Source organism: Gopherus evgoodei, chromosome 12 (genome assembly GCF_007399415.2).
Source record: "Gopherus evgoodei ecotype Sinaloan lineage chromosome 12, rGopEvg1_v1.p, whole genome shotgun sequence".
NCBI lineage: Eukaryota > Metazoa > Chordata > Testudines > Testudinidae > Gopherus > Gopherus evgoodei.
The window spans coordinates 26,397,829-26,420,970 of record NC_044333.1 but is presented as its reverse complement, the minus strand read 5'-3'; the positions used below and the strand labels follow the sequence as shown (position 1 = coordinate 26,420,970).

At 41.8% G+C, this 23,142-nt stretch overlaps 1 protein-coding gene across 1 annotated transcript in view; it reads right to left on the bottom strand.

Annotated features, from left to right (window-relative positions):
- Positions 1-10,483: 10,483 nt before the first annotated feature.
- TERB1 (telomere repeat binding bouquet formation protein 1) overlaps positions 10,484-23,142 on the bottom strand; it is a 54,451-nt gene continuing 41,792 nt past the window's right edge. The window contains exons 15-20 of the mRNA XM_030582211.1: positions 19,887-20,057; positions 19,254-19,343; positions 14,726-14,842; positions 14,147-14,259; positions 12,383-12,598; positions 10,484-10,707 (exon numbers count right to left, since the gene is read on the bottom strand). Coding sequence (XP_030438071.1) covers positions 10,681-10,707; positions 12,383-12,598; positions 14,147-14,259; positions 14,726-14,842; positions 19,254-19,343; positions 19,887-20,057 — 734 coding nt within the window. The 3' untranslated portion in view covers positions 10,484-10,680. The remainder of the gene's footprint in view (positions 10,708-12,382; positions 12,599-14,146; positions 14,260-14,725; positions 14,843-19,253; positions 19,344-19,886; positions 20,058-23,142) is intronic.

The window sequence follows — 23,142 nt, the reverse complement described above, 5'->3', positions numbered from 1 at the left end:
GTGTCCGCCGCCGCCTCCCCCCACCCGGGGCACACCACGCCCGCTCCCCGCACAACCCCTCAGCACTGCAGCCCGACAGAGTCCTCGAGGCGGGGCCTGTGGGGGACCCGCCCCCGGACCGCGCGCCGCTTCGGTCAGGCAGCCACGCGGGCAGCTATGAGTTCAGCGGCTGTGAAGAGCCGCCGCCTAGTGTCCTGAGGAGCAGCGCCCCCTAGCGGCCGCAGAGCTCACAGTGTCCGCAGGGAGCAGCGCCCCCTAGCGCCCGCAGAGCTCACAGTGTCCGCAGGGAGCAGCGCCCCCTAGCGTCCATAGGGCTCTCAGATAACTAGATGCGAGTCCGAAAACACAGCAGTGGAATTCTGATAAATCCATCTTTCTCTCTTTTTACTGGGCTCCTTACCACGGATTCTGCCATGTTGCTAAGGACGGGAAATTAGTGGTTCTTAGGCTTTTCCTTGTCCCAGTTGTTGCTGGTGAATGAGTGCTGGAAGAGACCATTTACTTCTGCTCACTCTAACTTCCAGTTGCTGAAGAGGAGTGAGGTTGGAGGAAGAGTTTTGCTTTTTCTCTCCCCAGTCCTTGCTCTCAGCTGCTAGGTGAGAAAGAAGAAGTTACTCACCTTGTGCAGTAACTATGGTTTTTCAAGATGTGCGTCCCTATGGGTGCTCCACTGTAGGTGCATCTGCGTCCCTGCACTGCTGATCGGAGAACTTCGGTAGCAGCGTCCACTGGGCCCGCACATGCGCCATCTTTCCTCATGCTGCGCCAGGAGGCTAGCCAGCACGCGGGGGCTAACCGTCCTCAGTTACTTTTCTAAAACAGAGTCGTAAATGAGAATTCCAAAGTAGAAGGGAGAAGGACAGGTTGTGTAGCACTCATAGGGACTTACATCTTGAAGAACCACTGTTACTGCACACGGTGAAAGAGGAGGTTACATTAGGAATGAACTTTGGATGTGGCCTGAGTGTAACCATGTCTGGGAAGAATATTATGTAAGGGGGATGAGACATCAGAGCTGCTATTTCCCCTATTCGTCTAGCCAAGGTAACTGCTATCAGAAACGCCATTTTCATTGATAGGTATGTCAGCAAACTGGTGACATAAATTTGAACACAAATTGAAATGGGGGCCTGGTCAGCCTTTTCAGTACCAGGTTTAGGTCCCACAAGGGGTAGAAAGTCGAGTTTGAGGGAAGTGGTTTGTTATGCCTTTAAGGAACCTTTTGATAATTGGGTGTGATAGTACTGAGTGCCCCTCTATGGGCTGGTGAAATGCTGTGATAGGTACTAGGTGTACCCTGAGAGAACTCAGGGATAACCCAGATTTTTTAAGGGTCAGAGCATATTCCAGAATATGTGGGAGATTTGCTGACATGGGAGAGATTGGTTGGGACATGCACCAAATCTGAAACCTGGACCACTGCTGCAGATAAATGCATCACACGGAGGGCTTTCTACTGTGTAATAGAACTTCTTGTACTTCCCTTGAGCATGAGCTTTCTACATGCTGGAGCCACCTCGGAGCCATGCTTTGAGATGGAGAATCCCCCAAGCTGGGATGTATGGTACGCCCTTTGTCCTGTCAGAGGATGTGCAGAGTGGTCAAAAGGAAGATCATCGGGCACATCACGAGCTGCATCAGGTAAGGGAATCAGGTCTGTCTTGGCCAAATAGGAGCAATCAGGATTACGTGAGCTTCGTCCCTCTTTATCTTTAGCAGGAGAGGAAATGAAGGGAAGATACAAAGGTCTTTGTCCCGGGGGGAAAGAGAGCATCGCCCAGAAAGTGCTGTCCCATCCCTGCTTTGGAGCAGTATTGTGAACACTTCTGGTTCTGGTAAGTGGCAAACAGATCTGAGGAAGGTATTCCCCACTGTGAGAACAAGTTGTGAAGTACTGTCAGGGGCATCTCCCACTCATGGTTGTGTGGGAATTTGAAACTGAGCTTGTCCGCTATCGAGTTCTGTGTGCCAGGGAGGTAAGCCACAGACAAGGTGACATTGTGAGAGATGCACCAGTCCATAGCTTCATCGCTTCTGCACATAGGGCGGGTGACCTGGCCCCTCCTTGGAGGTTGATGTAGTACATGGAGGCTATGTTGCCCATTATGATCTTCATCTGTGATCCTGCTATCAGTGGAAGGAAATTAGTGCAGGCATTCCTGACCACTCTCAATTTGAGGAGATTGATGTGAATCTCCACGGGTGACCATTTGCCTTGTGTTGTGAGTCCTTTTAAATGTGTGCCCCATCCTATGAGCGATGCATGGGTGGTAAGGAGCGATGATAGTGACGCCTGCAAGAAGGAAATCCCTTTGCATATGGCTGGGTTATTCCATCAATCCAGGAAGTTTTTGACCCGTAGCAGCAGTACCAGAAAGTGTGGGTGCCAGATTGTGGTTTTGGTGCCAGCAGTGCCGAGGATATCAAGAGAGATGGTGATCACTTTCAGCTATCCCTGGTCTCACTGAAGGGACTTCCCACTCTCTTTTTTGACCCGTAAGAGGAGTCCCCATCCCATTTATTTGACCCACTGTCCTACAAAGTTGAAGGTTGAGGTGGGGGAGACTCACCTGCCAGAGGACTGGGGTAGGAGAGCTACCTCCATAATGATAATTTTTTTGTCGAAGCTCTCTGTCCTTGCAGGGTCTTTGGCAGAGATGCTAGCAAAGGGAGCACTTCTGCTCGATGTGGCCCTCACCAAGGCAGCAGATGCAGTGGTAGTGCTTGTCCGTGACCAGGATCTCTTCATTACAAGTGCAACACTTCCTGAAGCCCGAAGACCTGAGCATACTCTTGTCTGGGGGTTCCCCTACCACTGTAAGTTGACAAAAGTCCTTTCTTCATCTTCTTCTTTTTTTCTGGCAATGGCCAAATAAACAGTAAAATAGGGGAAAGAAACAAAAGAGGCTTCAAAGGAAGCTAAAAATTAGCAATTGTAAAAGAGTTAACAATCCGCAAATGGACAACTAAATTTCTGTCTCTAGCCAAGGGTGGTTAAGAAAGAACGAGGTCTGTTAGCCTGCACACACTGGCTAGCCTCTTGGTATAGCAGAAGGAGAGACTGCGCATGTGCGGGCCCAATGGACACTGCTACTGAAGTTCTCCGATCAGCAGCGTAGGGACTCAGGCACATCTACAGTGGAGCACCCATAGGGACACTCCTTGAAGAACATTGGTGTGGCCAACAGTAATACTATTACTGTGAATGTGGGAGGACAAGGAGGTTTATATATAAATTCCTGGGCCATAGTTACCAATAGAGAGGTGCAAGCAGGAATATTGTCCACACCTTTGCTTACTAGTCACGGCCACAGCCATGGTTCTTCTTCTAGAGGGGTAAGGGTGGGGTGCCAGGAACTAAAAGACCAATATGTAAGTATATGAGGCTTCAATGATATCCTGGAGGAAGCGTACAAAACAGCTAAAGGCACTTGATGGTAACAGTTTCTGTGTTATCCTATTGGCAGTTGGTGAGACATTGATTTCAGGGTGGGATAGAGGCTAGAAGGAGGCCATAGTGTGTGATATCCCATACACTGCAGGAGTTTTGTGAGAAATGTCTAAGAACCTTTTTCAATCCAGTCACTTGAAGTCCTGATGATAGCATCCTCACTGCAGTACTATATAAATGTATCCTTTCTCCTCTCTGAGAGATTAAGCAGTTTGACTTAATAGAGACAAGAAAATAGAATAACGTTCTCATAGAAATTTTAAAAAGTAAACAAGGAAACTAAATCATGGTAAGCCAATCAAATTTCCTTCTTTGATGGGGTTATGGGCCTAGTAGATGAGGAGGGAGGGGAGTAGACATGATATATCTTGATTTTAGTAAGGCTTTTGACAAAAACCTACATGACATTCTCATAAGCAAACAAGATAAATGTCGTCTAGATTAATTTCTGTAAGATGGATGCACAATCTGTTGAATGACAATAAAAACAATTATCAATGGTTCAGTATGAAACTGGAGTCCCACAGGGGTGAGTCCTGCATCCCGTACTATTCAATATTTTCATTAATGGCTTGGATAATAGAGTGGAGAATATGATTATAAAATTTACAGATGAGAGAGATTGTATGCGCTTTGGAAAACAGGAGTAGAATTCAAAATGGCCTTGACAAATTGGAGAATTGGTGTGAGTTCAACAAGATGACATTCAATAAAGACAAATGCAAAGTACTCCACTTAGGAAGGAAAAATCAAAATGCACAATTGTAAATGGGCAATAATTGGCTAGACAGTAGCACTTGCTGAAAAGAATCTGGAGGTTATAGTGGATCACAAATTGAATGAGTTATCAATATAATGCAATTGCAAAAATGATAATATTCTGGTGTATATGAACAGAAGTGTTGTATGTAAGACACAGGAGGTAATTGTCCTGGTCTATTTGGCACTGGTGAGGCCTCAGCTGGCATACTGTGTCCAGTTCTGGATGCCAAGCATATCATTATAACAAGTGGAAGAATGAGGTTTCCTTTCTATTACAGGAAAACACTTTCAGTTTATTTGCATGTTGGGTACAAGTTGTGTGACCGTGTTTATAAATTATTTCATACTGTAATTTTAAACCTATAAAATGTACATGATGTTTTGAAACACTGGGGTAGGGAGAAGAGGAACTATTGTCTTGGTGCTTAATGAAAAAATTAAAAACAATTTACTTGATTTAAACTAGATGTACAACACATTTACTTATCTTCCCAAATAGTCCCACTGAAGAGGACACCATTGTCCTTGGATCAAATTAGTGGCAAAGTTTATAATTTAATATTATTTTGGTGAAGTAATGTTAGTTTCTAGTCACTTCAAGCCTCTAAATCTCACTAATGTAATTCCCATTTCTATGTGTGAGAAGAAGAGAGTGATGTTTAAATATTTGTCTTCTTCAGCCATTAGTCCGCATTAGAAGCGTGTTGTTATTATGATCCCCTGACAGTGTAATTCTTTCCCCTCTTCATATATACTAATTGTAGCCTAATCAATTCTCATATAACAGATTAGGTTTCTCCACTAGCAGTTTATTTGGGTAGGACTCAATCTTTAATAGAAAGAAGCCTGACAAGAGTTTCCTTAAAAAGGGCCAAATTCTGTCCTCATGTGTATGCCACTCCCAGTGACTAACTTTGTCTCTGATTGGCCCTGATCTAAGTTCTTAACCTTGCTAGCGTGAGCAAGGATGCTGGAACAATTTGTGTAGTGGGGATACTGAGAGCCATTGAACTAAACTGTGAACCCTGTGTATGATGGTAACCACTTCAAGCCAGGGGGTGCAGCAGTACTCCAGCACCTCTGTAGCATCACTGAGCGGAGTATTAATAGTAGTAAAGTTAAGCATCTTTATAAGCATATGAAAGACCTGGGTCTTTGAGGGTATGTCTCTCAAAGAACACCTTTTGTAACTTTTTGAAGAAAGATGCTTATGATGCATTGATTCAGCCGATACAAAGCAGTTACTGTATATTATACAGAGCTAAAAACGCAACAGCTACAAATGTTAAAATACCTATTGAGGATTTTTGAAAGACTTTTTGCAGCAGAAAACTAAATGTAATTTTCAGTTACAGAATTACGTTTTCCCCCCTGTAATGATGTGTTAGTGCAGTATTAAGAAAACTGCACACCGAATAAGGAGAAACTCGTGTTAACTAACTACAGAATATTAACATTATTTGCATGTTAAAATTAATGGTATCAGAGCCTCTACATAATTTGAACTAGAAAATAAAAATGAAATATTAAACTTATCAATGAAAAATGAGGTTACTAATACTTTCAAAGCATTCTATAAATATGACATAATCAGAGCAAATAGTGGCTTTACCCAGATTTCTGAATGTCATATGGTAATCTGTTCAATCGTAAGCAGAAGTCAAATTTGATAGTAGTTGCATTCTAATAATTTAGTGTAACATTTAACTAATTTTACATGGTACTCTGGACAGCTCCCCAGCCAAGGCTAACAGACAAGGACTATTATAGCTGAACTCACCAGGGACACACCTAATCTTCTGTACAAAAAGTTCTGGCCTTCTCTTAGGCTCTCTATGTAGAACACTCTAAACAATATATTAATTTTACTAATTTACTTCAATTTTGCTAATTATCAGTATAGGACTTTCTGAGCAGTCACTCTAAACGCTTATAAACTTAGTAGTGCCCATTTACAGTATATAGTTAGTCTTTTGTAGCATAAATTTAAACAGCTCTGAAATGGGACTCTTGTATGTAACAAAAGATACGTTAGAAAGCTTGTCTAACCTACAACCCTATCTCTTTCTCTAAACCTCCCATGTGTTGTTTCTAGACTCTGTAAGGTGTGGAACTCTGCTACATTTGTTGCTCTGACATCCTGGCAGCTTATTTATTTTTTTTTTACATGTAATGGTTTTATTAGCTTCTGTAATTTTCAAAAAAGTTTTTCCTTGAGTATTTAGACTAGTTTTTCAAAGCATAAATTAGTTGGGGACCTGGTGTCACTATTCATAATTTTGCAGCAAAAATGCATCTACAGTAGAACCTCAGAGTTATGGAGACGTTGGGAATGGAGGTTGTCTATAACTCTGAAATGATCTGTAACTCTGGAGAAGAGGTTACGGACTTCAGCCACATGGGGGCTTGGGGCTGAAGTCGCAGGGCAGGTGGGGGGTTGGGGTCCTGGATGGGGGGCATGGCCGAGTTGGGGCTTCTAACCATTGGGGCACCAGGACTCCAGGCAGGGGGCTCAGGAGCTTCAGGGCAGCGGGCAAGGAGCATGAGCTCAGTGCTTTAGACCTGGGGGAAATGCTGAGGCTCGGGGTTTCAGCCCCAAAGATCTGCTCCCATTTTCAGTGCCGCATGGGGTGCTGGAGCTCAGGGCTCCATGCCTGGCTTCAGAGGGGAGGGCATCGGCATGCCAGGGCTTGGGGTTTTAGCTACGTGGGAAGTGCTGGGGCTGAAACTGGTGCTCCCCTCGCAGCTAAAACTCCGAGCACTGGCGCCCCCCATGGGGCTGAAGCCAGGAACAGAGCCACATGGCTGAAGCCCAGAGCCCCAAACACCCCCCCTCCCGCAGTCTAAAGCCCTGAGGCCTGGTGCTCCTGAGGGACAGAAGCTCTGAGGGCCTTCCCCCCGCCCAGAGTCCTGATCCCCCCCACCCTGCGGCTGCAGCCCCCAAAGCCTGTGGCTGAAGCCCCGGGCTTTGGGGCTAAAGTCCCAAGGCAGTACAGTATTTGCTTTTATTTAGTTATTTATTTTTGGTCTGCACTGCTGCCTGATTGAGGATTTCTGATTTCACATGGTGTCCGGTTGACTGGTAAGTCCATAACTCTAGTGTTCATATCTTTGAGATTCTGCCAGGGGCATAGCCACGGATGTGCCATGGCCCATCCACTTAGCATCCAGGCCCACCCAAATCTGAGCAGGGTGCAGTGTTGCTACAGTGGCCCAGAGCGTCACTTGGGCATGTGAAATCCAGGACTGAGCTATGTGCGCGCCCTTCCGAAAGCTATGCTCTAGCAGCTCTGCCTTGCCATTTCCTGAGCCGCCCCATATATGTGCCCAACTCAGCAGGTGAAGCTCTGTGTCTGGGGGCACCAGGGCCAGGAAGAGGGCCTCGTGCTGGAGGAGAAGCTGAGCTAGCACAGTCTGTCATTGGCTGCCCACCCAAAAGTTGGGGCCCTGCGTTCTACTGTATTAACAAATTTGTCATTGTTCAGGAATATACCATTTTATAGCTGTGAAGGGGTTGACTCTCTGTTAGCACCTCCTTGTGGCCAGGCATGGCATAGCAGCTCTCTTCCCACTGGGGATTTCCTGCTGATGATTGCCCCACCTCTGTGGTGGTCTGCATCTTCCTGTGACTCGGCCCTCCATCCAGGTCACTTTAAAGTCTCTTCCTTTCCAGGATAATCCATGAACAAAAAGAAGAGGGAATTAACACAAATAGGAAATGGAGGGTAATTATTCCCTCTCAGGGTACATCAGAATTTGGCTCTCAGGAAATGGCCATTGGGGAGCACTCATTTGAGGAGCTCCTACCTTCAGTCAGCCCTTTCCTCAGGAGTTGAGGGTCTGTTCCCTTACTGGTTGTGGCAACAGGTATGCTTCTTTGCTTCTCTTTTAAGCTCCTCCTCTATGCATGTGCATGTATTGCAGGTGTGGTATGAAGCTGCCTGAGCCCAGAGCAGCTCTTTAGTCTCTTGTTGTCCAGAGTGGGGTTTGTATAACCCATTACAATAGCCTGCTGTTCTTGGCCCGCCTGAAGTCTTGTAGTGCATTATATAAGATCACAACAAGCATGGCTGCTTAAGTCTAACACTAAATTATTTACTCTTATTGATTTGACACCTTACATGTGACTCAGTACAATATTACAGAAAAGGACAGATTCTCCTGTTGTTACATGAGTAACCTAATTGACGTCAGTGGAGTTACTGTTCCAGAACCTTTGCTGGTGTAAATGAGTGTAGCATAATGGATCATTGTATTTACAAAGTTAAAGAATTTAGACTCAACACACACAATTAAGTTAGTGATAACAGTCATGTTAGTGGGCATATAGAAAGTAGATTAAACTGGGACAGGCATACATGTAGCAAGAGTTTCTTTAGAGTCAATTGAAAATATTGGCCTAAAAGTCCCCCAGGGAAGAGGACTACTCACAGTGCACTAAGTGTATGTAATTCTTTGCAGGATTGTGGGCAGAAATTGAAGTTGCTAAATGGGACATTACGTAATTGTCACACTCTTTTGGGGTTCTCAACAGTGAGGATGGAATTTGAAAATAAGCTGTCATAAATTGTAGGTACTGTTTTATATCTAACTACTGGATTTTATGTATGTTATGACAAGTTCTATCAAAATACTACTACAAGAAGGTAAATTTATTTTTCTATGGAAACACAATGTATTGTTAGATGTATTATCTGCTGTTCAGCTGTGGTATACAATGGCTTTATTCATGTGCAGTTCTAGCTCTATCATCAGATTTTATGACAGAGTGAATGAAATACAAGATACACTTCAACCCACATGTCTCATCTTGGTATTAAAAACCTCATCCTTTTTTAGACAGCTAGATAAATGTGGATCCTATTCATTCTTCTTTCTTGTTCAGATGATCAGATAATTAGTATTAGTTACCGAGGGTATGTCTACACTGAATTAGACACCCACAACTGGCCTATACCAGTTGACTAGGTCTTATGCTAAAAGGCTTTTTAATAGAGGTTTAGACATTCAGGCTTGGGCAGGTGCCTGGGTTCAAGTCTCTGTGGGGTGATAGGGTCTGAATTCAGGCTGCAGCCTAAGCCTGAACATCTACATTGTAATTAAACAATCTCTTAGCCCAAGTCAGCTGCAGGTGTCTAATTGCAGTGCAGATATACCCAAACTGACTCACCAGCTGATGCACCACCTCGTGGCTTGGTGCCGTGTTATAGGGCTTTCTCTTTATGTAGCCCCACTGGCTGGCCATTCAGGTCTGCTGCTAGCCCACCTGGTTTTGTGACTCAGCACTCCAGCCAGGTTGTATTTAGTCTCACCCCTTTCAGGGAAAACCAGAGTTCAACTCAACAGTACTGCCATGACTGTACATCAGGTCATCAGCTCAGATCCTTTTATCAGGGTCTTCATGCTAGCCTCCATTGGTGAGGCTGTACCGGAACCCTGTCCCTCCCTCCCTTTTTCCTGGATTCCAAACTCAGGGAGCCTGTAACAAGGGGTTGTTCGTCTCATCAGATCTCTTGCTGGTTCTGTGGACTGCTTCCTATATCAGCCCACCTTCTCAGGAGGGTTGCATTGTTGTCTGGGATCTCCTCTAGGGTTAGGCCTCTAGTCCCAATTTCCAAGGTGACAAAGGAACAAAAACTAAATTAACAGAAATAAAAACTAGCCCCAGCCCTTCTGTCCTGCAAGGGTCTTTCAACCACTGTATTATGCTCCACATTTGCAGGAAATCTAAAAGAGCTTGGCTCTCTGGTTTGCTTATTTCTGGGAGTTGAGAGTGAGACATCAGTCCAACCTCCCTGGGCGGGGGCCTTCTGAACAGGGCTTCTCCTGGCATTTCCAACACTATTACTACCATGTCTAAAGGGAATACAAGAACACTAGCTTAAAGTACCCACTGCTCTTCAGAGAAAAGGAAGAATGGCTACTAACACAAAAAAATGGAAATTAAATGAACATCCGAAACAGAATTAGTTTGATAGTAAGCTCGTAAAGACAGGGTCCATAACTGAGGTTTATAAGGGATTGCATATAAGTAATGTTCTAAAAATAAAAATGGCTACATCCTGCTTTCCTATTCCTTCTGGTATAGATGTACAGTATAATTGGGCTCCTTCAGCTTTAGTAGCTTTCAATATTAGTTCTATATACACTCACAGCAGGGTAGTTTGTGACACAGACGCCAACTTTCCTTGTTGTTTTTTGGGTGCGTCTCTGTAGTACAGTTAAAGCATTTTAATTTTCCTGGTATAAATTTTATTTAATGAATGTACGTTAGCATTCTGAAAATACCTATCAAAATACGTTTCACTTAAGTCTACATCAGAGCCTAGCCCTATACAAATTACAATAAAATATCTGAAGTGAAATATGTAGAATGCATATTAACAATACCTAACTCATTTACACTATAATTCTGTCCTTTAAACTTCCAAATTCTTTAGCAGAATATAAAATACTTTAGAAAGATGTTACAGATCTTCCTTATTTTCATTCCTCTGTAAAATTAAAAAAAGAAAAAGTAAATGTCTAGACAAACTGGTATTTTCAAACACTAAATTGTGATACAAGATCTAGTACACATTATATAACAGGGTTAAGATGAAGAATACCTGATAGTTGTTCAAAACATGCTTCAAATACACCTCTATCCTGATATAATGCTGTCCTTGGGAGCCAAAAAATCTTACCGCATTATAGGTGAAACCGCGTTATATCGAACTTCCTTTGATCCGCCGGAGCACGCAGCCCTGCCACTCTGGAGCACTGCTTTACCACGTTATATCCAAATTCGTGTTATATCAGGTCATGTTATATTGGGGTAGAGGTGTATTAGCTAATCAAATTATAATCCTTCATACCCTTGCGTAAGGGGTAAATAAAAATCATCTTCATTTTACAGACAGAGAAAACTGATATACACATAGAGAAACTTGCCTCAGGCCAAACAAGTCATTGTCAGAGAGAAATTAGAACTCAAGAATTCCTGGCTTCCAGTCCCTAGTCAATATGTTGGACTATCCTAGGGATTTTGGGTGAGATTATCACTCATCCTGGCCCTTGTATTCTGAGTAGTGGGGCTGGAATAACACGAAGGAGTTCTAAAAATCCTAGATGTAGTTCTCTCCCAGCACAGGGCTTGAAGAAGACAGTCACAGTGAGCAACAGGCTGCTCCAGCTAAGGCAGCCTACTATGGCTGTCTTACAGCATGGCTACACTTGCAGATGTAGAGCGCTTTGAATTAAACCAGCCTTCATAGAGCACAGTAGGGAAAGCGCTGCAGTCTGTCCACACTGACAGCTGCAAGCACACTGGCATGGCCACATTAGCAGCTCTTGCAACGGACACAGAGCAGTGCATTGTGGTAGCTATTCCAGCATGCAAGTGGCTGCAACGTGCTTTTCAAATGAGGGGGGTGGGGTGGAGTCTGACAGGGAATGTGTTGTGTGTATGAGGGGGAGAGAGAGTGGGTTTTGGTGGGGCTGAGAGCATGTCAGTATGCTGTCTTGTAAGTTCAGGCAGCAGCAGACCCCCCTCTCCTCTCCACCTGTCTCTATCACATACAGCATTCCACAGTAATGGTTGCTTTGTCTTGGAGCAGATAAGCATGCCAGCTGTCAAAAACAGAGCTTTCAAAGGACATATCGGCATGCCTGCCGTGATTCCAAAACAATGACAAGAGTGGCCACTTGACTTGGGATTATGGAACATTTCCGGAGGCTGATCAGAGCGCAGTAATGCAACACCTCGTTCACACTGATGCCTGGGCATTTCACCCAATGCGCACCAAGTGTTAATCTTCTCACCAAGGTGGAGGAGCAGAAGAACTCTAGGCCTGGAGTCAGAGTATTCTACGTGCCTTGCCAGCGTGGACAGGTAGTGAGCTGGGGTGCCTGGGGCTGCTTTGATGCTCTCTAACTCGCAAGTGTAGCCAAGCCCACAGTTACAAGAGGGAGCAGTCTGAACTGGGAGGGCACAAAAGGTGCCTTACAGTCACTTTAGCCCTTTTGCTCCCTGGGCTGCAACTTCTGTGATGTGTCTCAAAGACACAGCACAAAATCTCACACTTTTGTCATTTCACATCAAAAATGAAAATGCAATTAGAGGTTACAATTCAAATCAGTTTTTAACTTTAGCATAAAGTGACTATTAGAAAATTAAGTTTCCCTTACATGTGTCTGTAACTTGTGGTATTTTTTAGCAAGATCAATGTTTGTCCGTCCTTTCTGAAATGGGTAGGACCACAAAATTGAATTCCAGTGATAGCCCATTTTCCTTACACCACTCAAAAGATAGTTTACTTCTTCTGTTGTAAAATCTTTCCGGGTTCTTCGTTTACTCTTTTTTAAAGCTCTTGCATGTGTGTCCAATGAAAGACTTTCAGTGCTCTGTAAGTATTTATTTTGACTTATTTAAAAATTATGTAAAAGAATATAGCATTGAAGTGGAAATACCATTTAACATAATTATTAAATGTTAGTTCTTATATTATAGAGCCCTACAGAATAACAGAAGGAGAGGTTACTTATCCTGTACAATAACTGTGCCCCATGCACTTTTGAGCAGAGATTTGGTAGCTGCATCTGGTCTGCACATACATCCTAACTATTCTTGGGCCCCCTACCAAGGATATATAGGGCAGTGTTGGGTGAACCATCCTCAGTTCCTTCTCTACCACAAAGTCCCTTCAAGACAAGACTCTGATGCAAAGGAAAAAGAGGACGGATAGTGGAACATCCACAGGGACATTACTCAAAGAATTCCAGTTACTGTATAGGGTGAGCAATCTCTCCTTCAAGTTATGTCCCTATGGGTGCTCCACTTCAGCTGATTCCTAAGCAGTACTCCCTGAAGAAGGTGGAAGCTTCAGAACCTGCTCTGAGATTGTCTGTAGAACTGCAGTACAAAGATAGCATCTGTCCTGGAGGCATGCAATAAGGCATAGTGTTTTGAGAAGGTGTAAATCAAAGCCTCAGTGGCAGCTTTGCATATTTCTGTAATGGGCACATTCTTCAACATGGAAATGGAAGTAGATTGAGATCTAGTGGTATGGGCTATAACCCTAAGAACAGGGTGATTAGCAGCCTCATAACAAGAAAGGATACAACTTTGGGTGGAAACAGATATTCCTTTAACTCTGGCAGCAAAAGAGCCAAAATTCTGGGTGTGGTCCTTGGGGTTTGGTCCTGTCCAGATAAAAGGCCAACACACCCCTAATGGCTAAGGTGTGGAGGGCAGCTTCCTTCACAGATTGTACAGAAATTGCTAAATTAGCCCAATATTATGATTTTTCCAATAAAGGGGAGATGGAAGTGAGAATCTGAACCTGGTCTCATGTTTGGTGAGGCTCATAGTCCTCCTGAACTGCTGCCTTGACAGCAGAATAGCCAATGCATGTGCAGTGTCTCTCAGAGACTTACCTCCTTAAGCTCTGTGATTTACTGCCTATTAATGAAACTAGAGGCAGTGGCGGAAACTATGGCAGGGAGACGATTTCTGAAGAGCCCTGTCCCATCCTCCCTGCTCTGACCACATTGACCTGCCTAGCGTGCCCCCTCACCAGGGGAGCACCCAAGCCCCAGCTGTCCCATCCTGACTCAACCACCTGTCAACCCCAGCCCTCCACTCTGTGGCCACAGGGACAAGGTATTGGGCAGAAGGGGAGACCCAGAGGTGGTTAAAGGAGAGTGAAGGGCTGAAAAAAAAGTAGCACTAAATACATCCCTAGTATAAGTGGGTGTAACTGCACTGACAATCAATGGAGATGTACCTGTTTACACTAGGGTTCAACTTGGTCATTCATCCTGGTGCTGGGTTCCTGTTACAAGTGACTACACTAATAACAATAAAGATATTTTAAAAAACCACACAGGTATTGACTTTAATTTGGATTTTTATGCAAATATGTAAGGGTATTATCTGGCCTCACAACTTACCTCACCTTCATCAAATGAATATTTATTTTTCTCATTCAAGCCTTGATATTCTGTGTAGTGTCTCTCTTTGACTGTTTGTTTCCTCAAGTGTGTGTCTTGGTTTGTTTGGAGAGCTGTGGAGTTATGAACAAGGCCATCTGTTTGTTAATTTAAACTAACTGAAATCTAAGATAGAACTGAATGGGGTAATATGAAGCAGCAGTTCTTCTAACAAAAGTTGAAGTGTGAATGTTACTTATTTTATAAATTCTAATACTCAAATAATATAAAAGTATCTTTTCTCCAGCATTAAGGCTACATCAATGTCACTGATGTATTAAATATGCAAGGAGTTATATCTTAGGTGCAGCAGAAGAAACTAACCAACAGATGACAGAAGATCATGCTCACAAGTCACATCTGTATTTATTAAAGTTGAAAGATAATAGTATATATCATTTTAAATTCTCATACTTTGATCTCCAATGATGAGCATAGATCTGTGAAGCACAGCCAGTTGCAATGCCCTCAACCAGAGACAGAATAAAACTGATTTTACAACTTCCAGAATTCTGTGATTAATTTTATGGTAATACTCACTTTTTGTGTATGTAGGTATTAAGTTATATTTTTCTTGGAAATTAATATTTTTGTTGAAGTTGTCATCTATATTTGAAATACTACTTTGGGTTTTCTTCATAGGAGTCAAACGAATACCTTTTAAAAAACAACAAACAAGGTAATGATTTAGGAACCAAAATTCAAGGGAAGACCCTCTTCCCAGCTTTATTATTAATTTAGCTGTGCTGGACTAGAAGAATGTGCCAGGCAGGAAACCTTTGCCTTCCAGATGCCATGTCATATCAATCTAAAGGGGTTGATGACTTAAAAATAATCAGTAATTTGGAAAAGTTTATGCTGGCAGGCCACAGTCCCTCTGGGAAAAAATGATAACCAATTTTGGAGTCTGGAGAATAAATGAACCTATTAACTAGTAACTTGGTATCAGCAATTTGTTAATTTGGACACTAATATAAACCCAAGATTTTCAAAAGTAAGAGCCTAAAGTTAGGTTCTTAAGTAAGTGGCCTGATTTTCATGAATTGACTTCAGTGGGTACTGCTGCATGCTCAGTAAATTTGAAAATCAGGGCACTTATTTAAGACCCTAAATATGGATTTTGGAACATAACTTTGGGCTATTTTTAAACTATGGTCATTAATAATACAAAACAGTGTCAGTCACTAACACTGTATGGATATGGTTGGTGCTGTGTCTAAGATACCACAATCACTTCATTTTAAGTGAGAATCCCTCATGAATTATCTTAAAAGTAGAAATAAAAGTTCTCATATTTTATGGGGTAAACTGACACACTGATCCACACCCATTAGACTGAAATGTATTACAGAGAGATTGTGAACTAAATGTAGAGGCTGAGATATGGGCTGGGAGTTTCAATCCAATTCTTAGTGCAGATTAGGGCTGCCGATTAATTGCAGTTAACTCATGTGATCAACAAAAAAAATTGTGATTAATCACAGTTTTAATCACACTGTTGAACAATAAGAATACCCTTTAATAAATTTCAAATATTTTGGATGTTTTTCTACATTTTCATATTTATAGATTTCAATTACAACATAGAATACAGAGTGTATATTATTTTTTATTACAAATATTTGCATTATAAAAATGATAAAGAAAAGAAATAGTATTTTTCAATTCACCTCATACAAGTATTGTAGTGCAATCTCTTTGGCATGAAAGTGCAACTTACAAATGTAGGGTTTTTTGTTACATAACTGCACTCAAAAACGAAACAATGTAAAACTTCAGAGCATACAACTCCACTCAGTCCTACTTCTTGTTTAGGCAATCGGGAAGACAAACAAGTTTGTTTACATTTACAGGAGATAATGCTGCACTCTTCTTATTTACAATGTCACCAGAAAGCGAGAAGAGGCATTTGCATGGCATTTTTGTAGCCGGCATTGCAAGGTATTTATGTGCCAGATATGCTAGTTATATGTTCCTTCGTGCTTCAGCCACCTTTTCAGAGGACATGCTTCCATGCTGATGATGCTCGTTAAAAATAATAATGTGTTAATTAAATTTGTGACTGAACTCCTTCAGGGAGAATTGTATGTCTCCTGCCCTGTTTTACCTGCATTCTGCCATATGTTTCATGTTATAGCAGTCTCGGATTATGACCCAGCACATGTTGCTCATTTTAAGAACAATTTCTCTGCAGATTTGACAAAACGCAAAGAAGGTACCAGTGTGAGATTTCTAAAGATAGCTACAGCACTTGACCCAAGGTTTAAGAATCTGAAGTGCCTTCCAAAATCTGAGATGGATGAGGTGTGGAGCATGCTTTCAGAAATCTTAGAAGAGCAACACTCTGATGCAAAAACTACAGAACCCAAACTACCAAAAAAGAAAATCAACCTTCTGCTGGTGGCATCTGACTCAGATAATGAAAATGAACATGTGTCGGTCCACACTGCTTTGGATTGTTATCGAGCAGAATGTGTCGTCAGCATGGACGCATGTCCCTGGAATGGTGATTGAAGCATGAAGGGACATATGAATCTTTAGCGCATCTGGCACGTAAACATCTTGCTATGCCGACTACAATAGTGCCATGAGAATGCCTATTCTCACTTTCAGGTGACCTTGTAAACAAGAAGTGGGCAGCATTATCTCCTGCAAATGTAAACAAACTTGTCTGTCTGACGGATTGGCTGAACAAGTAGTAGGATGGAGTAGACTTGCAGACGCTAACATTTTACATTGTTTTATTTTTCAACACAGGGGGTTTTTTGTACATAATTCTACATTTGTAAGTTCAACTTTCATGATAAAGAGATTGCACGACTGTACTTTTATTAGGTTAAAAATACTATTTCTTTTGGTTTTTTACAGTGCAAATATTTGTAATAAAAATAAATATAAAGTGAGCACTGTACACTTTGTATTCTGTGTTGTAATTGAAATCAATTTGAAAAGTAGAAAACATCAAAAAAATTTAAATAAATGGTATTCTATTATTAACCGTGCGATTAATTGCATGATTAATTTTTTTAATCACTTGACAACCCTAGTGTATACATCACACCAAGATTGCTCTTATCACAAATGGCACCAGTAACCAATAAAGGGAAAGAGGCTAAAGAATGAATGAGCCATGAATATTTAACTCCCTTCTCATTCTGAAAGTTGTTGGTACATGTCAGGTTTATGCAAATGATTGGGAGGCAGTTTCAGGGGCAACTGCTGCTATCCTGCACTGTACCTGTTCTGTGAATGGGTAGAAGACTTAAGCCTCCTAGGTTATCAAGCTTTTCATTTCTTGAGGTCACTAAATTCCCTTTTTTTTACATTTAATATTTATGATACAATGCTTTTGCTCCAGGGAAAGTGCTTTAAAATACTGTAAAAATTCTGACTTTGTACTTACTAGTGTAAATTCCTTACTTTATTCACAATTGTGAATATGTATAGACGAAGTCTGCAAGAATATTCTGATCTTGTTGTAACCTGTCAATGTGCATTTCAACAAAACTGGCATGATTCTTCTCTCACATCAGTGGAAATCAGGGGCAAATCCACTGAAGTCAATAGCTTGGTCTACATTACATTTAGGGTGATTCACACTGCCTTATGTTGACATAGTTGTGCATGTGTCTGCACTTAAATTTGTCTCCCACTAATGAAAGTGCTCAGAAACAGTGATGCAGTAACACTACCTCCCTAAGTGGCATTGAGCCTGGGCAAATGTACTGACATTGATCCAGTGTGAGTGTAGACACTGTTATTTATGTTGACCCTAAGAATCCACCCCCTTTGCTTCACAGATATTATGCAGGACACAGCTGTCAGGTATAACCATTGGGATGTTTTTTTCACTGAGATCCGATCTTGTGAGTAAACAATGCCACTGTCCCTTCAACCTACTAAAGCACATTTAGCTTCACCTACAGGTAGATGAATCCTTCATTGGTGCTGTCAAGGTGGCTGGTGTACGGCTTCATGAGTCAGGAACCAAGGGGTATGCTGGCTCCCCCAGGATCACTACAGGCATTTCAACACTGCCAATAGTAATCTCCCAGTCAGGAAAGAAAGGCCTTGCTTGCAGCTTTCTGTGCTCAACCTGACCCAGATGTTTTGGGGCCTGTTAGGAATTGTGTGGTGCTTGATGTATATCTATGAATATAATAGTCAATGCACCTACTGATTTTGTGGTGTTTGCTGTACATTTCTGATTATTACTATTACTGATCCTATGAGTTGTGTCACACTGTACAGTAACAAGTGGGTGCTTTCATAACTACTAGGCACTCTGCAGCATATTTTCTGTGTTCTTAAAATCCATGCATCATGCACCTTCCCTGACCAGCCAACACAGATGTCAGTGAAGCATCCCTGGTGATCTGCTAACAATTGCATAACTATAGAAAAGTAGCCCTTTCTGTCTATGTACTCTGTAGCAAAGTGGTCTAGTGCCAAAATAGGGAGATGCATGCCCTCTATTGTTCTACTTCCACCACAATTCGGGAACCCCATTGCTGCAAATCCATCCACTATCTCCTGCTAATAAAAGCAAAAATGCCTATTTCTCTATTTCCTGCTATACCGAAATGAGATACCATCTTATTATTTATTATTGGAGTGACATAGTTATGCTTAATATTGTAGAGTACCCAGAGGAGGACATAATTCCCCACACAAAAGATCTCACAATGAAGTCTTGCACGGGTATGTCTACATAGCATCTGGAAACAAGCCTCCAAGCCAGGATCCACAGACTTGTGTTAGTGGCACTCATACTAACATGTTAAAAATAACTGGGTAGACATTGCTTTTACATTGTTGCTTAGGCTGGAGCTCAGGCTCTTAAGGTGGGAGGGCTTCAGAACCAGAGCTCCAGCCCGAGCCAGAACATAAAAGCAAAAACATTTACGTGGCGGTTTTTAGCATATTAACACAAGCCCTGATACAACAACAAGTCTGGATCTGGGCTGGGAGGCTTATGTAGAAATGCCCCTTGTGTACCCATGCAATAAAATTACTCATACAATAAGAAGTTTTTGCATGAGCTTCAGTTGCAGGACTGGGCCCTTACTTTGGAAGTTTTCCTCAAGATTTTTTCTGCTCTTGAAGGTTGACGACTCTGTATTCAGTCTTCCTTTCTTAGCTGGGGTCAACAGTATTTCTGGAAAGCACAGGACAAACGTTTTATCATCATCATAAATGCTAGCAGCTAAAATCTTTCATTCTAAAAATCCAGTCTCTCTTTCCAGTAGAAAGCTACATGTATTTGAGGATGCAATTTCCCTCACCCACCATCTAGATCAAGAGTTCTAAGCCTCTCACATCCTTGAGGAAGTGATACTGATATGAGAAAGAGCTTGTTGTGCTGCCATGCACTCATTCACTCTTTCCTAATGGTAGAAGGCAGGGACTTACTAATTCTGGCTAAGAGGACAGACAGCCTCATCCAAGTTCATAATGAGGATATACAGCCAATTACCAAGGAACACATAAGAGAGATGTACACTGTAGTTTCTACTCCCAGGGACCGGGGTCTAATTATGATCTCACGTATACACCAGTATAAATTATGACTAACTCCAATTAAGTTAATGGAGTTACACCAATGTAAGATTATTAGATTAGAATCAGTCAAAACATATTACTAATTACAAATACTTTTTAAACTATACCCTTATCTATTATAAAAAATCCTCATAATTACTCTTAAAAGCCTCAGAACTACTGTTATTACAGATAACCGATTTTCTTAGTCCCCTTTTATATCTCTCTTCAGCTTCCAGAATGACTTTGTGACGATCACACTGATGTGGACAAGTATGCAAGATCTTGCTAAAATTTCTGCTATTGAAAGGCAGTCCTACTGTTATACATCCTGGAAAAAAAAAACTATGTTGTAGAAATAGCATATATAAAATGTAGATGTAGGAAATCTATTTGTTAAAAATGTCTTCAAAGTGGTTTGTAGAGCTTATGCCACAGTCTTTCCAAATAGTGACATTTATTTTAATTTCCTTCTTTTATATTCTGCAAAGTTCAACCTTGATGCAGCCAGCAAACCCTTGTTCTGAAGCCCCAGCATACATTTCTATGAGCCACTACTAAACTCAGCAGATTTGTTATTTTGCCCAAGAAGGGTTCAATTTGTTCTTAGATTTCCATGTACAGGTCAAGGAATACTGGCTCTAAAATTTATATTTTTGAAAATGCTTGTTTAACAATTTGTAGTAGCTCTCCAAAAACATACACTTGTTTTTATTAAGTCCATGGAAAATAAATTATATCCACAAAGGGCCAGATTATTTATAGACCCTGTGCAGAAGTGCAAGGAAGGTACAGGACAGAACACAAGGAGCCTCTGTTCCCTTTGCACACTCACATTGGGGCATGGGTGGTGGGTGAAGCTTTCCTCTTCTGGCCAAGGCCCTGCCCCTGCTTACTGCTCTCAGTCCCCCGTGGTACTGGCTGGGGAGTTAGGGGACTGAGAGCTCTGCCCTTCCCCCCATTGCTCTGGCCAGGGAAGACGGGGCTGCCAGCTCGGTTGGGGACACGGGGGGATTCAGCTGAGAGCTCTCAGCCTCAGCTGGGACCATGGCAGAGCTCTTGGCCCTGGCTGGAGCTCTGAACCCAGAGCCCCTTTCCCATTCCACCCCTTCCCCTGTGGCCACGCCCCTGTTCTGCCCCCACTCTGCCTCTTCCCCCAATGTTCCACCCCTGCTCGCTCCTCCCTCCACCTCCTGTGTCCCCAAGACCAGAAAAGCTGTGCCCGCACCACTGGGGCTGTGGGAGGATGAGATTTTTTTCCAGGGGCCCAAATCCTTCACTCTCCCTAACCCCCGGTGGTGTGAGGTTTGGGGAGGCTTAGGTTTCCCAGCCTCTATTATGCACTGCCCAGGCACAGGGGCCAAGTACAAGTCCTTGTGCCCAGGGCCAGAGACACTGTTAATACCAAGCTGTATATAGTGGCCAGAGAGGGATGACAGCATGCTTCTAACACTGTGTGAAAAGTGAAAGCACTGCAAACTACTACTGCTTTAATAGTGGCATAGCCACTGTACCCTCTGGAGCATTGCAGTTTTTCAGTGTTCCCATTAAATGGCTGTAACTTAATGCTACAATTTAGCCACAAATGTGCATACAGGATTAGATAACAGGTTGGATATTAGCATAATTTTTTTTAAATAGAGTCAGGAGACCTATTTAGCAGAGAAAGAATATATTCTCTCCCCTTTCTGCTTATATAAAGCAGGAAAATATCCAAATCTTCTGTTTGGGAAAAGGATTTGGACCTAAACTTGAGCGTGTGGTTGGTGAATCTGCCCAGTGGCAGATGGAGACAATTATACTTTATTACTGGGGAGAAAAATAGGCTAAAGGCAATAGATTTATTAGTATTGTAGATGCGTCAAATCAGATGTAATATCAAGTAATTTAATGTATTTCTGATGGGGCATAAAAAGATTTTTATGGTATAATAAAAAGTCTAAGATAAATATCATTTACCTGAGCACCTTAAATCTGTCATTTTAGGAGATGCAGAAGTAATTGGAATACTTATTTCCTTGTTTGTTGAGTCTGAACAAAATGTAACTGTTTCTAAATTTGAAAAAAGTGTATTTCACTAGGATGGAAAAAGCAAACTGTCTTTCTGGTGGTAACTTCTCCACAGTATACATAAGTCCAATTTTATTTTACATTTCTAGAAGACATATAGATGTTTAATTTACACAACAGCAAAGAAAAAGAATACTAAAGGTAAAATAGGAATTTCAGTTACTTTAGTGTAAATCCAGATTAACTCCAGGGAATTCAGTACTTATATTGCCTTCATTTTATGCAATGGGCCTGATTTGTTCATTTGATCATACTGGTTTTACCTGATGCAAATAGATATGATGAAGTTGGACATCAGGTTCATTGTATTTATTTCAAATCTAGAGTCTGATCCTGCAAAACCTTACACATGTAATAGTCCTTACTCATGATTTACAGTGATGTAACAGAGCACAATTTGGCCCTTTCTAAGGTACCAATCAGGCAAACACTTATTCAGATGAGAAATTCTTACTCCTCTAGATTGTCAATAGGTTATTCAAGAATAAAGATTAGATGGATCAGAACTGAAGTATGAAAAATACACTGGCTATAATGAGGCAGAGATCAAAACTAATCCCTTACGCCCCATCCTACAAACATTTACACGTGCTTAATTTAATGCATGAATAGTGCCACTGAAATCAAAATGGAACAATATACATGCTTAAATGCCAGTTTCACAAAATTGTTTCTTTTGTCTATTTCTTTTTGTCCACTATTTAGAGCAGAGGTCAAAAGAAATTCTTGTACTATTGCTCAATCCAAAATTTTTTTCAGACATAGCAGAAAACATTTTCCACACTTATCCTGTGTAATGTTAGAAATTATTTTACAGTAACTCCTCGCTTAACGTTATAGTTATGTTCCTGAAAAATGCGACTTTAAGCAAAACGATGTTAAGTGAATCCAATTTACCCATAAGAATTAATATAAATGGGGGGGTTAGGTTCCAGGGAAATTTTTTTCACCAGACAAAAAACTATATATTATATAGATATACACACAGTACACGTTTTAAACAAACAATTTAATACTGTACACAGCGATGATGATTGTGAAGCTTGGTTGAGGTGGTGAAGTTAGAGGGTAGAAGAGGGTGGGATATTTCCCAGGGAATGCCTTGCTGCTAAATGATGAACTAGCACTGGGCTGAGCCCTCAAGGGTTAACACGTTAATGTAGCCTCTCACAAGAGGCAGCACAAACACCAGGGAGGGGAGACAGCATAGCAGACAGAGACAGACACACACCTTGTATGTGGGAGGGAGAGAGAGAGAGATATGCACACTGCCCTTTAAGTAAGCTAACCCACTCTTAAGTGCATTGTCTTTTTAAGTGGATCAGGAAGTTGAGACAGCAGCTGCT